This window comes from Magallana gigas, chromosome 5, assembly GCF_963853765.1.
Source record: "Magallana gigas chromosome 5, xbMagGiga1.1, whole genome shotgun sequence".
NCBI lineage: Eukaryota > Metazoa > Mollusca > Bivalvia > Ostreida > Ostreidae > Magallana > Magallana gigas.
Window position 1 is genome coordinate 38,021,612 of NC_088857.1, and position 15,303 is coordinate 38,036,914.

At 35.6% G+C, this 15,303-nt stretch overlaps 1 protein-coding gene across 2 annotated transcripts; it reads left to right on the top strand.

The window, feature by feature from the left end:
- The first annotated feature begins 171 nt into the window (after nt 1-171).
- Nucleotides 172-5,303, top strand: LOC105348569 (uncharacterized). Of its 2 annotated transcripts, none has more exons than XM_020062464.3 (4): nt 172-711; nt 1,349-1,883; nt 3,620-4,479; nt 4,791-5,303. In XM_020062464.3, the coding sequence occupies exons 2-3, from the start codon at nt 1,394-1,396 to the stop codon at nt 3,892-3,894; spliced, it is 765 nt and encodes a 254-aa protein (XP_019918023.3). In that variant the 5' UTR covers nt 172-711; nt 1,349-1,393; the 3' UTR covers nt 3,895-4,479; nt 4,791-5,303. The 2 variants fall into 2 exon arrangements, with proteins under 2 accessions (XP_019918023.3, XP_011456356.3); XM_011458054.4 differs by lacking the exon at nt 172-711 and adding an exon at nt 939-1,243.
- The last annotated feature ends 10,000 nt before the right edge of the window (nt 5,304-15,303 follow it).

A 15,303-nucleotide genomic window follows, 5' to 3' on the forward strand; every position in this document is an offset into this window, starting at 1 on the left:
CCCCAAAACACACGATAATGTTGCGGAGAAATATAACCGTCCGTGGATGATGAACGACTCGGGGTCATCTTGGCGCTTTGAAGTCGATCAAACTCAGCAACGCCCTTGACAACAAATGTACAGACCACCGGCGAGGAGCAAGGGATCAGACAAATATTTGCAGAATCAGTGATACAGCAAAGGTTTATTAATATGCCGAAATCATAGGAATACAGAGAACTCAGTCGGAGGAAAACCGTTGAGGTTTTCTCTTCTATCAACATGCATGCTTGTCATTGTGTTATAACATGAGCCATCAGACTTCATTACTTGCCACCTGTGTTGTTGTAGAAAACCTTGACTATTTTTTCTGAACCAAAAACACATTATTCAAATAAGCAGAAAAGAGAATTTCTGTCCATGTTTCAAGAATTGCTGATGACAACCATGTTTAGATGTTGTAAAGTTTAGTTGTACCATTCTGTAGTTTGGGTGAAAAAATTGAACTTGCAGACTGATATGCCTCGACAGTTAACCCATGTCACGTGGAATCAATGTGCATAAAATAGCATGTTAAACCATGAACATACGGTTGTATTTGGGAGCTGTAACATTTCCGCTACAAGTGAAACTGTGGGTCCACACAGTGCAAATGTTGGCAAAAACAAGTGTTGTCACCAACGGCCAAATTAATTTCAGACTATTTAATTGAATCTGAAATAGACTTAACAGGTGAGAAAAGCAGGGCTAGGTCTTGTGTCTGGACGCAATGGATCAAGTGTATGACCTTCTCTTTTTATGTACAACAGTTTTTGCGTTTGGTCCGGGCTATTGGATAGGGCGATTAAAAAAATCTAAGTCGCGGAAGAATCTGTCAAGCTAGAGTATAATTGTTATTCTATACAACAATGATGTATGAGTTTCAAAGATTGCTTTACATTCATACAATTAAGAATCTTTTTACATTCGTTTAACATCGTTGTTGACACTGGCTGGAAATCGCTGATACAGGTGAACAAAGCATGAATGAGATTCAGGTGTGCTTTTTCTTCCAGTCGAAATACACACAGGGCCTTCGCATTCCAGGGCAGCGCTTGAAACCGATTGGCTAGAAGTGAGAGATAGGGCGGAGTTCGTATTTATTGAGTCGAAAAGGCCTTCTGTCGCTAACGTGTATTCAGATTAAGAAAAACGTTCATTGAGAAAAGAGCAGGTTATTGTGTTCCCACGCTATATCCTAATCATTTAAATCCTAACGGTCGAGGTACTAGTTCAATTTCAAATTTTAATTTTTGAAATTAATTCATAAAAGTTTACTGTGATTTGTGTACTATATTAATATTCATTTTTTTTTTTTTACTTTTTTCAGACTGTCTAAGGGAAAGCAGAGTTTTCAACATTACATCAAATAAAAATGGATTACTCTTTGTTACTGGTGTGTTTAAGTGCGGTGAATCTGGCAATGGCTGAAAACGATATCACCGAATGTTCGGTCAACGAATACTTCGACACAGACTCTAAGGAATGCAGTCCGTGTACCCTGTGTGGGGCATCCAACACCATCATCCGGGTCCCCTGTTCCCCGTACGCCGACACCGTCTGTGGACCTTTCCTGGAGTTCGACACATTTCATCAGGCCCCAGTCATCAATCTCCTGCCAGCGGATAACGAAACCACCAAAGTACTGGTCACCGGTTCGATCTCCTCCCACGGGTCATTCGAGGCCACCAAGACCCATGGGAGCGTCCCCGTAGAGATGGTCACTGACGAGAGGTGGTACACCCTGGCCATGGCGCTGGTTGGGGTTCTGTCCTTCGTGTCCCTCATCATTATTATCTACATCACCATCTACTGCTTCATCTGTCGCAAAAATAGAGAGGAAAAAGAACTGATCTATTATCCAGGTAACTCAAATATTTCTGATTTTTTTTAAATGTGATAATAATTTTTAAACCCATGTCATCTGATTTGTATATCTGAGTGACTTAAAAGAAAACATTGTTTTTAAATGATTTTTAAAAAAGCCCCAACAACTAAGCCCCTTCAAATGTGACTCAGTCTCGATCATTGCTTGTAACATTCGTACAAAGTTGCATCAAAGAGATTAGAGAGATCTCGGATTACTTGTAATGGTGCAAAAATGTGGGATTGAAGATGGTAACAAACGGTGCTCTTTTCTGTCTATCTCTCTCTGACACAAAAATGCTTCCGCTGATGTGATTTTGCTAATGGTATGCGGTATATAACTATGACTGTACCGTCATCATTATCAAAATATGTGCAGCAGTGCTTCAAGATTATACGAACGCCACATGGCGATTAAGGGTTGCTCAATTTCTACAAGTATCTTCTAAATTGCATTTTTTTTCTCCAACACGCCAGTCTTTAGAATTACGCATTTCCTCATTATACATGTAAACTGACGTGACTTTATGTAGGTATAAGTTTTGAATAAAAAGAAAAAGATTTTTTTAAATGCTAGCGTGTTAAAGATAATTAATACAATAATTATGTCTTAGTATATCAAGTATTTAAGAAATTTCAAAAACTCCACAAATTAATGCATCACAAAGGGAGATAACTGGACAGTAAGGGAGACAATTGGGCAATTAAAACATTCTTGTCCTTGTTAGTAACTCATTGTTGTAACCGGAGACTGGGATTGACCTTACAGGCAACCCTGACTCCTTACAAATCAGACCAACTCAGCCGTGACGACGACAATGAGGACTCGTCCAGGACTCAACCAAATACTGCCTCAGAATTTAATCTTCAAAAAACTTTTAAAAATTGTTTTAAAATGGGCAAAATTATTGTAGACTTTTTTAAAAAGCTTTAAATGTGTTTTTAAATTACAAGCAATATTTATGCTTTGATAACGAGAGAAACTTTAAAAGTTCTTATATTAATACAGCAAGTCTATGTGTATAGTGCTGAAAAACCAGAGACGTTTGTGTAAACAATTGACGTCTGTCCTGCAGGCCGCATAAACATTTCTTAAGGAAAAAAGATATTTGATAGTCATACTTGTATCAAGAAAATACACACTGTATATTTTATTTTAAAACCTGTAGGGAAAAATATTTTTTCAAATTTTGGTTCAGTTTCCAAACATTGATATACTGGTATATGGCATGCACATTAGCATTCATAAAATTTTCAAATGAGAAGTCAAACTTTAAACAAGGAAACCCCACTCTATGGTTGTATCTACGGGTAGATCATCGTCATGTTGTGTTCAGATAACTGCGGAGAGCTATGCAATGTGTTGGACAATTTGATGCACATGAATGAAACGTCTATCTCAGACAAGATAATTGAAACGTTATCGGGGGATCGGAACTGGGGGGTTTTGCTGCTACTGGCAGATAAAACAAAGAACTGTAACAGTTCTCCGCAATCAAGTTGAATCAACTCCGGTGGCTTCTTTGTCTTTCTGAAGGATTCTCACACATTCGTCATAAGATGGATGTAACTCGAAACTTTCTGAAAAATATTTTTCACAATTCAAACAATTTTGTTGCATTTTTTTAAACAAAGGCCTTAAAGGTTTTTTTGTAAAAATGCTGTCTTGTAATGTCGAGCATAGTATGACATGTATTTATTTATTTATTAAAAATGATTTTTTTTCTTCTTTCAGAGCTTTGTTCGTCTGCTCCGGAAACGCCAATGGTCCTAACACCACGGATGACATCACGTGATCGTCTAAAGAAACACATGATTACGTCATATGATGACAGTGGTGACAACTACGGTGCCACGTCAAATAGAGTGGTTCTACTGGCCGGCGGGGTCGAGCCATTCCTTGCTCCTTGCGAATTGTCGACCGAAAGTGATGACAACAGCGGACAAACTGTATCATCCTCCTCGACCAACTATGTGTATTTCAAGGCCCCGCCACATGAAAATGTTTGACAATTTTTGTGAAAAAAGACCAAAAAACAAACACTGTGGAGTTAATTTCGAACTTCAATAACCTTAGTGACTTTTCTCATTCAAGTACATTCCAGACAAGAGTGTACTTTTTTTCAAAACCGTCCAAAAACGTTACTAATTGAAAAAAATAACCGTGTTTATAGAGACTGCATTTATAGCCTTTATGTATATTCATGACTACGTTTTTTTTTTTCGTTGTGTGTGTGCGAGTGCTTGGTCACTGACATTAATATATGCAGGCAGAAAAGTGTTTTCAATTCACTTTGGGGGTTTAACATTACAAAAGACTTGGTTTTGAACATTTCCCCCACAGTTCACACATCCGAAAATCATTTATCACACGATGTAGTGACCGCGTAAAGATTGTCACTTAAATGTGTGCAAGAAGGGTCCTTCGTTGGTGTTGAGGCCGGACTGAAGTGACGGACCCTAATCTGTTTCCTGCTTGATTGTGGCCCCCGCTGCTTCCACGAATAATACCGGTCAGCAACCAGGGCCCGAGTGACCCTCTGACCCTAGAATCGATGTCCATTTATCCCTGCATCTCATAATGACTCAGGAAAGGTAAATACCCTTTAAATTCATCCTAATCCCTTTAACGTGGAAGAATTTTGTGTAGAAAATGACTTTTATAGATTTAGAATGGACAGGGGAGATTTAGAGTCTTTTCTTCGAGTTGTCACTTTAATCTCTTTGGGTCGAGAAAAGCTATTGGAAACTCATTCTATATAAGATTGATTACCTGTGACAGGTTCCTAAACTTTCCCACATTTATTTTACGAAATTGTCATTGAAAATAGAAGCGAAGTGTAGATCTCGGTGGAAATGAATTATTGTTTATCTTACGTTTGACCTTTGACCTTGTTCTTTTCCAGATGTGGTCTGAGGAAAGATGCTGTTCGGGGGGAAAGCGCCAGGTCCTGCCACCAATCGTCAAAACTGTGTTCATCTTATTAGTAGAGTTTATTTATTTTATTTGACCTTAGCAAGAGATTTGCGCTGTGTTCGTAAACCGTTCAATGTGTTCTTTTTATATGTTCATGTTTTTCCTTTGAATGATGATGATTTTATTTCATTGCGAAGTTTTTTTTTTCTCACACTCTTTAAACTTATTTTTTATGTATTTAAGAAGTTAGGTGATAATTCGAATCTGTAAAGTACACAACAATCTTGCCAAAAATTGATTAATGTATTAATTAACGTGTGTAAAAATCGACTGTGATAATACCCCGTGTATCCATGTCAGATATTTATTTTTTTACTAACAATGTACATGTAAAAATGTGAAAACATTCATGCAATGCAGCATTGATTTCTCTCTTCTTCTTTTTTTTTAAAGATATGTACGGGAATTTGTTTAAAAAAAATAAAATGATCAGAACCGAAAACTGTGCGTTGTGTTTATTTGGTTTCATTGTTGGACCTCTTATAAAGGTTTAACAAATTAAAGACCCGAGTACTTTTGATATGCATGCTTCAAAAAATTCCAGCCTAGCGTCCGTTTGAATAAAAACAAGAGAGAGGCTGTGTGGATCTAATTATCGTGCAGTAAAATTCGGGGGAAAATGAAGCGAGATTTTTCTGATAACGTTTGCGAAAATTAGTGTAAATCTTGGTGAGAGCATTTCAACTCTGATTGGATTATCACTAACACCATTACACTTTCTGTGTTTTCACTATATATTCGGTCAAAGTGAAATTACATTATTATTATTATCATTCATAAAAAAGAAAAAAATACCAGAGTAATAACATTCCTTTACTTATCATAATGTTAAAGTACAATGAATGAACAATAGATTCAAAGACAGATATGAATAACAAATGTGAGATATTATTACCGGAAGAAGGGTAATTTATGAAAGAATGTGGAAATATTTCATAGATATCAGATGCCTCTTTGATATTTCCTTGTATCAATGAAACACAGATCTGAATGTTCCGTCTGTTTTACGATTCCAGCATATCTGATTTTACATCTGTCTTATCTCAAGAAACAGATTCTAAAATGACTAGAACCTTTGTTATTCAAGAAGCAACGAGTCGCGCATGCATCGGTTTGGTGTCAGAAAGGTGGGGAAGATGAGGCGTGATTTGAGCTCGGGTGAATCACGAGCGCGAGATCCTGCCAACACTGAGCCGATTGTTGCGCAAGAAATGCATATCCGCCTCCCGAGGTACTATGATTACAGATAGTGCATCAGATTAAGAAATAGCGAGACAGAAAAGTAGCCCCCTTGCTGCAGACCTTGCAATATATATTATCTCGTTGTCATTAAATCAGCGTTGTTTACTTTCTTTGCGAAACCTTAGCAACAAAAGCATTGTTCATAAGGATTTATTTCGACACGAAGAGCCGAGAAAGGTTTACGAATTTTGATACGTTTAGCCGCCTTTTGAAGATTTTTTTTATCCCCTTTTTTGCATTATATTGACACCAATGAATGGACACTTCTTTGATGCATTCAGAAAAGACACTAGCATAAGGAGGGGCGAAGAGGTTAAAACTCTGTCAAAAACGGGACAATAGGATCCTTCAAAAAGATTAAAACCTGAAAAAAGGGGGTTAAATTGAAATTCCATTGACAAACCTAATCCTACCGACCATCTAATAAATTACTTGGCGACCCCTTTTAATAAACCGTAATATAGAAGCATGCAATAGATGTTTTAAGATTTTATTTAATAAATGTATGGGGGATTTTTGGTGTCCATGATATGACGTTGCCTGGGAAATAAACTGGCGGATTATTAAACTCAATGAAAATTCCATTCTTTATTTATTCTTGGCAAATAGTTTGTGGTCAGTGCTTTTAAGAATAAATAAAAATACAATGAAGGTGAATTCTTTCGATCTAGCCAGCTGGACACTATTTATTAGAGAGCCAAATATTCTTCCATTAGATTTTAAAAGTAAAGTGTTTGTATTTTGTTTTCAAACACACCGAAAACAATTTCAGATAGAGGTGGTTCTGAAGCCTTTATATGCGTTTCTCCTTCTCTGGAAAAAAAGCCCATGCATCCCAAAAAAGGTTCCCAGTTTTCACCTTTTCAGTTGTTAATTATATGTCATTGGATAAATCTATTGACCTGCAGGCTGTATATTTGTGTCTCTCCCTAGTCCCCAAATACAATGGCTTCCTTCTCCTCATACGTATCTTCTTCTACCAAGGATACCCAATTACTCGATTTTTTTTCTATCGCATCATTGCCTATTTTGAATCTCTAGGGCTATAGATAGTAATTAGAATTCAAATCTAAGGGTATACCTTGGCTCTTGAGGAACAATTCAGAGTTCCCCTCCCTCTTTTTAAGAGTACACATGGGGTCCATATAAATGCAAATCTTCCACTTTGCCAACCTTTACTTCTCAAATTCCATTAACCATGCGGCTTTTTTTCTCGTGAATTTTTGACCTTAGATTCTCTGTTGATTTGTATCCAATTTTCATATTTTTTTTTTCCACTACATGCTTTTGACACGCCAAATAATTGTCACGAACAGAAAATTCTTTTCTCGTGGCTGTTTGAGTGGATGGGTAGCCCCCTTAACAGTTATGAATATATACATCATTCGTCAGATTCGTGAGAAAATCTGAACATTTTGCTTGAGGGGAGTTTTCATCATGATGGTTTATTATTTTATTTTATTTTTAAAATAAGGGGGGAAAATGAAAGAAGATTGTTTGGTTTAGTGAATATTTCACGAATTTAGAGATTTTGCGAACATTATTCTTTGTGTCTATACGGTTAAACCACAGATTATATGGATGTTGATCAAAGTGTTAAAGTATTTTAGCTCGCAAGAATGAGGGGTCATTTTCTGAATGAAAAAGTCTGCTCTATATAAGCATTTCCCCCATTTTATTTCCTTCTTTTATTGTCCTCGTGCTTTTCATTATTCGAACCACTTAACTTTCCCCTCACACTACGGTCTCGTTAAAATGTTTCCTTTTCATGTGATTTCACTGGTCGTTCTAGCTGCCTGCCTCCAAACTGAGAATGGGATGAAAAACTTATGCAACATCTACTTCGCCAGATGGAAGAACTCCTTTCTTGTCACGGTAGATTAAAATTTCAACATCTCGATCTTGACCGCAAGTGTTCGTACTTTAATTCACAGGAACAAAAACCCACCTGATATAAATAAATATTATGCAAGAACTTTAACGTTCAGGATTTTAGATTTTTTTTAAAAAGTTTTGCCATTTTCTGTAGAATGTTTCCAGATTTTAAAGTGCCTTTGAGTAACAGTGTGAAAATCACGTTGCTAAAATAAGACTGAAGAATTTTAAAATACAATTTCTTACAGCCATACCAGTGCATGTTCCGGAAACTGCTTTCACCTATTAAAAAGCATAAGGAACGCGTCAATGCTCGGAAACATGCACACGTGCTGCTTTTCCAGAATACTTTAATTGAAAAAGATGCTCTGGAATAAGCAATGTCTTTCACAATTACCGGAAGTGTTACGTCATGAAGAGTAAGAGGCAATGGATAATTATATAACATTGGGTCTGCGGGGGCAACTGAAAAAAATGATATGGTCCTAAACAGCAGCATTCTTAGCGTTGAAGTAAATAAACCAGAATGATACACAATAACTATCTATAGAACTGTATATGCAATGGCAGATTTATGTTAAGAAAATGCCTGGGATAATTCCTGTGGAATTCAAGGAGAATTCCTGGCCATATGATTTATCAGACGATGTATGCATGTGCGCCAAAATCGATTAAAAAAGAACATTTGTTTTGAAAAACAAATAAAACATTTGACATTTTTTTCTGCGAAGAAAGTGACAAATGGGCGATTTTAGTTGTATTTCCTATGACAGGTTGTCCAAAAACTGTCATATTGCCAAACCTCACTCAACATCATCGCTGGAATTTTCTGTTTCATCTAATGATATACTACAATCTTTATTTTACTAATAAGAAAACGCGTAGTTTTTATCTGTATATATCATATCAGATTTTACTTTCCCGCGCGCGCGAACTGGGGAGAAGTCAGTTTTTATGTCGGTTGGAGAACTTTGTTGTGAAAGATGCAAATGATTAGTTAATCAACTCCCCGCCATTTTGTAATGAAAATTACCAGCCCACTGGTGTTTTACGACCTTGCATAATCCGATTCATGTTAGCTCTTGTACCATTGACACTATTAAAATTCCAAAGAAAACTTCTATAGCGAGAAAAAACCGCGCAAACGACCTCGGAGTGTTTCTCTCTCTCTCTCTCTCTCTCTCATTTTCCTATTTAATTAATAGGATCTGGTATTATTCATAACAGAAATGGGTTTTTTGTTTTCTTCTTTCAAATTATTTTCAATTACTTCATACATATTTCACTAAAGTGCCTGAACTACCACAATAATGTCAATTTCACGCTTAGGATGGTTGGTTTGAATACTTGAGAGTGTTTGGATGAAACTTTATGATTTATATGTATTAAAAGTATTGTCTTTCAATTCAAAATATTGTTTTGATTTGTCAGGGGAGCTGGTTAAGAATATTACGAAAGCTTGTAAACGTTCATGTAATCACAATCGTTTAATTCTATTTCATAAATAATTTATTTTAATTCAGCATTGAAGAATCATAATGCACTATCGCGCGGCTTCCCGTCCCATGCAGAACATCCTTAATTTAAATACATGTATGTACAAAGAATCGACTAACTAACTAACTCGCTTCTTTCCAATCTTAAGGTGGTATGGGACACCTCAATATTGTGGCGGACTATTTATCAAAATAAACAATAAATAAAGTACATGTATGATTTTATAAATATTTTCTTTCCCAAAATTGTCACCTAATAATTCAACGTAGCGCAATAGTTCGGAGCGTTCACATTGAATCTATAAATCTTGAGTTCGAATCCCACTAGAGATCCTTTCCAAATTTTTTACACAAAAATTTTTTGGTTAAATATTGCAAAATTTGAAAATTCTAAACCTAGCTGTGAAAGTATTTTGATAATAATGTACTTTTTTCCACATTAATGTCGATATAAGTTCCATACCACCTTAATAGTGAGTGAAGAAAAGCGTATTACCCTTTATGAAATTAAAGTAATTAAGGACTTTAATTTAATAATTCTTGCTCCTGTCTGGACATCTGTAGCTGATCTGCCAGCACGTGCATGCATTTCGTCTGAGAGGTCAGTCACCAAAAAAGAAGAGAGAGAGAAAAAAAGAAAACCACGCTGCTTTTTGTTTTATTCTGACATATGTTTTGCGATAGTTTCGTATTTGTGTGAGAAATTTTGCACTAGAATGTTCACACAAGCCGGTTCGCATCATAAGATATTGCAAGAAAAAATAACATTATATATAACATTGATTACAGCAAACATTTTAACACAACGCTACGTTATCTAGACAAATAATGGCTCCCATCAGCGATTCTTACCGATGTCCGTCTCTATAATGTTTAAATAACGGCAAAGCCGGTTTTTGTATTAGACTCCATAGAGCTGCACTTGGTGCATATCGGGTTAATTTCCAGACGCAAGGTCGTGGTTTCTTTTTTCAAAAAAGTGTTCTTGTGGCCTTTTGGAAGCCAGAAAAGGTTACCCAGTGATAAACAATGCGTTCTATTAAGAATGCCTCTTTGAACCCTATGCCAATTTAATGTACTCCTTTGCCAAGTATCAAGCTGAATACGCGCAAATCTGCAGACACAATAGAAATTGCGGGTCATTGCTGCAGCCATTCTTGTTGTAAAACTTTCATAATCCTCTCCCAGTTTTAAATATAGATCTTTAAAAAAAAAACCCAAAAGTAATTGTTCTTTGTTACAAGTCAAGTAGCCTTGTTAATGTGTGTACACTAAATTGTTTGAAAACGTATAATTATACTTGTATATGCAGATGTAGTTTGCTGCGAATGGGAGCATATGCAGTTTGTACATTTATTTATGGAAACTTTAGCTCAGTATACATTTATGTATTTTTATCTGCAACACTCGATGACTTCACATCAAAATGTATCATTATAGAACGTGTTTAAATGGTACCATAATTATATACACGTACATTTGATGCTTTACATTAACAAATTACAAATGTATGGTTAAAATTCGGGAAAATTGCGAAATATAAAGTGTTCGTTTTGAAAATAATGTTTTATTTAATAATATTTGAGCATGAAACAATTTCACAATGAAACATACAAGTGAAATATATTCTAAATCCGCCTCTTTGTAACCGAAATCCAAACAATGATAAAATTGCGATAGCAAGATCGCCCAAAAGCAAGGATTTACGGGGGAAATGGTTGTCAGAAACTTGCGATAAGGTTTTGTATTTTAACATCTTTTTTGCCAATACAAGTCTCTGCTCATAGAATACACTATTGACATAATCGGAGTAATGTGATAATTGGCCACGCTATGTCAAAAGGTCCTAATAATAGTTTATCAAACAAACACGAAATTATCATAGCGTTACTCCATTCAAATGATTATGTTCTCATTCTTTATCAAATAAATCAAATATCTTTTTTATTACTGCGATTACAATTATACACTAAAGTGCCAATCTAGGTACACCCCACAAAGAATTTATCTCATCCGATCGTAGGAGGGAAGATTCTTTTGACTTCTATATTTTGATGAGCATCGCAACCAATGTATGCTGGTTCTATTATTAGAAAATTGGCTATAAACTCAAACTTCAAAAAACTGCAAGTGATAGGGCAAGTTGAGTGAATAAAACGCCAGAAAAAAAGAGCCTGTTATTTTCATCTATCTTTGAAAAAAAAATCCCTGAAACATTCCATCGTCATTAGATAATGCAGATGAAAATGAGTCATCTCTTTGAAAGGCGAGGAGCGAGCGAGAAAAAGAGTTTAGATTTGAAATAAGCAGGTTTGAAGTGGAGGAATTGATATATGTGATAAACAAATTATCAACGTGTTTACTTTTTTGTCGACGGTAAGGGCCCCTGAGACTCCGAGAACCTCTCTGACAGAGCAGAGGAGAGAGGGGGATAGGGCTGAAGGCGTATCGAATGAAAGTCGCTGCCCTTTACAGTGTCGTTACAGCACTTCCACTCACCCCCAACACAAACAAAGACGGAAAGGAGAGATTGTTTTCTAAATACTTTACAAGACAGTTTTGTTTGCGGGAAAAAAAACATGTTAGAAGTGTAAAACATTGGTCAATATCAATATCGTCCCATCTCTATTCCCTCCAAAAAAGTCCGCCTTGCAGTCTTTCGATATGGTTTGTATACAATGAGGTTTTAAGGTTTGAAAAATAATTTTTTAAGTTAATAGATCATTTATTTATTGACTGAATTATCATTGCTCATATGGAGATCATACAAGTCTCTTTGAGGTCGAAAATGGAGGTGGTCAGTTCATAGTACATTGTAAACCAATGTCTCGCTTTAAATACATGTACTAGTATATACCTATTTATATTCCTAATCTGTTTCAATAAAATTAAATCTGGTGAAAGTATATCAATTGAATAGATTATTTGAAATAAAAATCATATGTGCATTGTACATTTAAATACAAATTTAGGAAACGTCGAGGTTTATAGGCAACCCCAATATCGGAAACGCAGTATGTACATCGTTGCATTGGTAATATTGATACCAAGCATTGTTCAACATTTAAAAATATTTGAAAAGCACTTGAAATAGCAAAGTCAAGATACATAAACATATAATAGGCAATGTCATAGTTAAAAAAGGCAAGACAACGAAGACATAGTTAAATTGTTCTATCAATACGTATCTTAAACTGAAGTTTGAACAGTTCTTTTGAGACTGAGCAAACTTTAAATCAAGAAACGGTGAACTCAAAGTCAGGGGAAGGTCATACTCCAAATACAATTCTCTACAATAGCACATGACACCTTTTGTAGAGATATACGGAGGGGGGATGGGGGAAGGCATGATAAAGATATGTCAAACACTGCTTTAATATTTATATTTATTCTGAACTTGTCCATGAAAGACACATTGACATAACGAGAGAGAAAGAGAGAGAGAGAGAGAGAGAAAGAGAGAGAGACAGACAGACAGACAGAGAAAAGAACCAGTACGTCGTTTGAGACAAGTGCACCATCACTAGGTGAAAGGTAGCGAGTGAGATTCTATTTCTTGCAGTTGTTCTTTGAACAGTTGTAATGTTCATGCAAAAGTTATAAACGGAATGAAAATGGATTTCGACATAATACTTCTAAAGTGCTCGGATGTTGCACAGCTTAATCCTCTCTACGTATATAACCTTGTACAAGTAATAAAAAAAAACCTATTTAAACTCTTAGCACAACCCAAGGCCTTGTAGATACTAGGAGGGTTGTATGTATATTTTAGGTAGATAGCAACTGTAACTGTAGTGTCACAAAACGTGGGGCATGTACGTATATTCCGGGTTCCTTTTTCTATACTTGTAGATAGACGGACATGTGGACAGACTCTCTCTCTCTCCCCCAAATCCGAAAAGCAGATTATCACAGACAGATAGTTTTTAAAATCGATGTTGTGCATAAAGTTGTTGTACCTTTCTTTCGAAAGGATTTTAAATATAATACCCGCTACTATGCGGGTACTTCCAAGTCGCAAGAGTGCTGAACGAGTAGACTATGTCCTTCCTGATTGTCGAGAATTCCCCCTCACAGTTATCTGCCTTTAATAGATGGCACTTCGGATACAATGCTTCTGTTGTAAATGCATGTACGATTTATATATATAATTGTTCTGGTTTACTTACAGAAAAATAAGGTATGTATTTTATTTAAAAATTACAAAAATAGCCATTCCTTCTGCATCACCACTGACATTTAGTCATCGATTCAAGAGGTCCGTGAACCACATCGCTCACCTGTCAAACAATTACATTATTTAACTGTATAGCTTTCAGGAATATATATTTGTCAAACAGCATAACGCATGTTTATAGTTACAGCGTTCGATTAAATTGATCTATAAGTCATGAGTTCGAAACTGATCGGGAAATCGACAATTTTCATCTGTAGATTTTTTTTAAATTGAAAAAGCATTTATAAATGTTTAACAAAGATGAAACAAATTATTTTAAATAATATTAATGAATAAATTTAAAAAGAAATAGTTTCAAAAAAATTTTTTTAAGGCAAAGATGAATAGTGTTTTTTTTGTCCCAAAAATAAGCCCAATTATATAATCCAATCCCAAGCATAATTTCAGTAAGTATTCGTAATGTGTTTTATTAATGGTCTCTCGCATTAGCTGCAGTAATTAAGAAACATGTTCTGTATTCCAGAATTTGACCATCTTCGCCAGCCAATTTAAGGGTTTTCGGTCCGGAGCGAAGTGGACCGAAAACCCTTTGCTGGCGAAGATGGAATTTGAGATGTTTTACGACTTAGTCTAGTTAATACCGAAAAAGCATTTGTTTTTAAAGTTATTCTAAATAGTGACTCTTTTTACTGTTTGATTTTTAATGGGCACCTTCTTTCATAAAAGTTCAATGAAATTACATATCATCACGTTTATACCCCCTCTTGTATATATGTGTTTATTCACATTATCGTACGATATTCTTATTGCTTCAAGATTGGTCAATAAATTGATTTGATACTGAATTCAAACAAGACGGGGATATGACGTGTCTGGATGTATACACGTAAATATCAAGTTGCTTTATTTCTCTATAGGACAATCAAATAATTTACAATTTTCATGAAAATTTGCTTCAAATGAATTACGTAATACATGTATCTACAACTGTTGCCGAAATAAGTTGAACTACCGTCCGATTTGTTATATTATCACTAATAAGACAGCATGGTGTAAATGGTGTTAAAATGTCCAGTCTGGCCACATTATTCTCACACTTTTTATTGTTCTTGAAATACTCAAATTTAAACTATTTGTAAATATCGCCTTTGTAGCATGTCTCATCAACGCAAAAACAGTCGTCACTTCAAGAGCAAGTCCCACTTTTGGATTATATTGGATAACTTTTATAAAATGTTATTTCTTTGATTAGTGCCCCCCAAAAAGCACGTCAACCTTATCCCTCAATCCATGTTCAACATACTCAGACACATTCGACGGAAATAACATTTGATAAGTGATACATGTGTTGTTTCAGCCCAGGGGATTGTATTTCTAAATGTTCATCTGTCTCTGTGAAGCTACAATTCATTACGATACGGGGCAAACATCTGCAAAACTGTGTAGGCGTTAAGATAAATAAAGGCTTATATCAAATGTCAACGATCTGCATCTGTCCATCCACTGCCAACAGTAAATTCCTTTCAAGTGATAAAACTCATATCCTCCCACTCTGCAGCATCGTATTTGTCCTTGTACCTTACATCATAAAAGTGGATTTCCTTATTGTCAACCTCTGTTTCTCCCTTTTTCATTTATCTTTTTCGGTCACC

Coding starts and splice junctions, on each gene's coding strand:
- LOC105348569 (XM_020062464.3), top strand. CDS start 1,394: ATGGATTACTCTTTGTTACTGGTGTGTTTAAGTGCGGTGAATCTGGCA. Junction 1,884..3,619: donor AGAACTGATCTATTATCCAG/GTAACTCAAATA, acceptor TTCTTCTTTCAG/AGCTTTGTTCGTCTGCTCCG.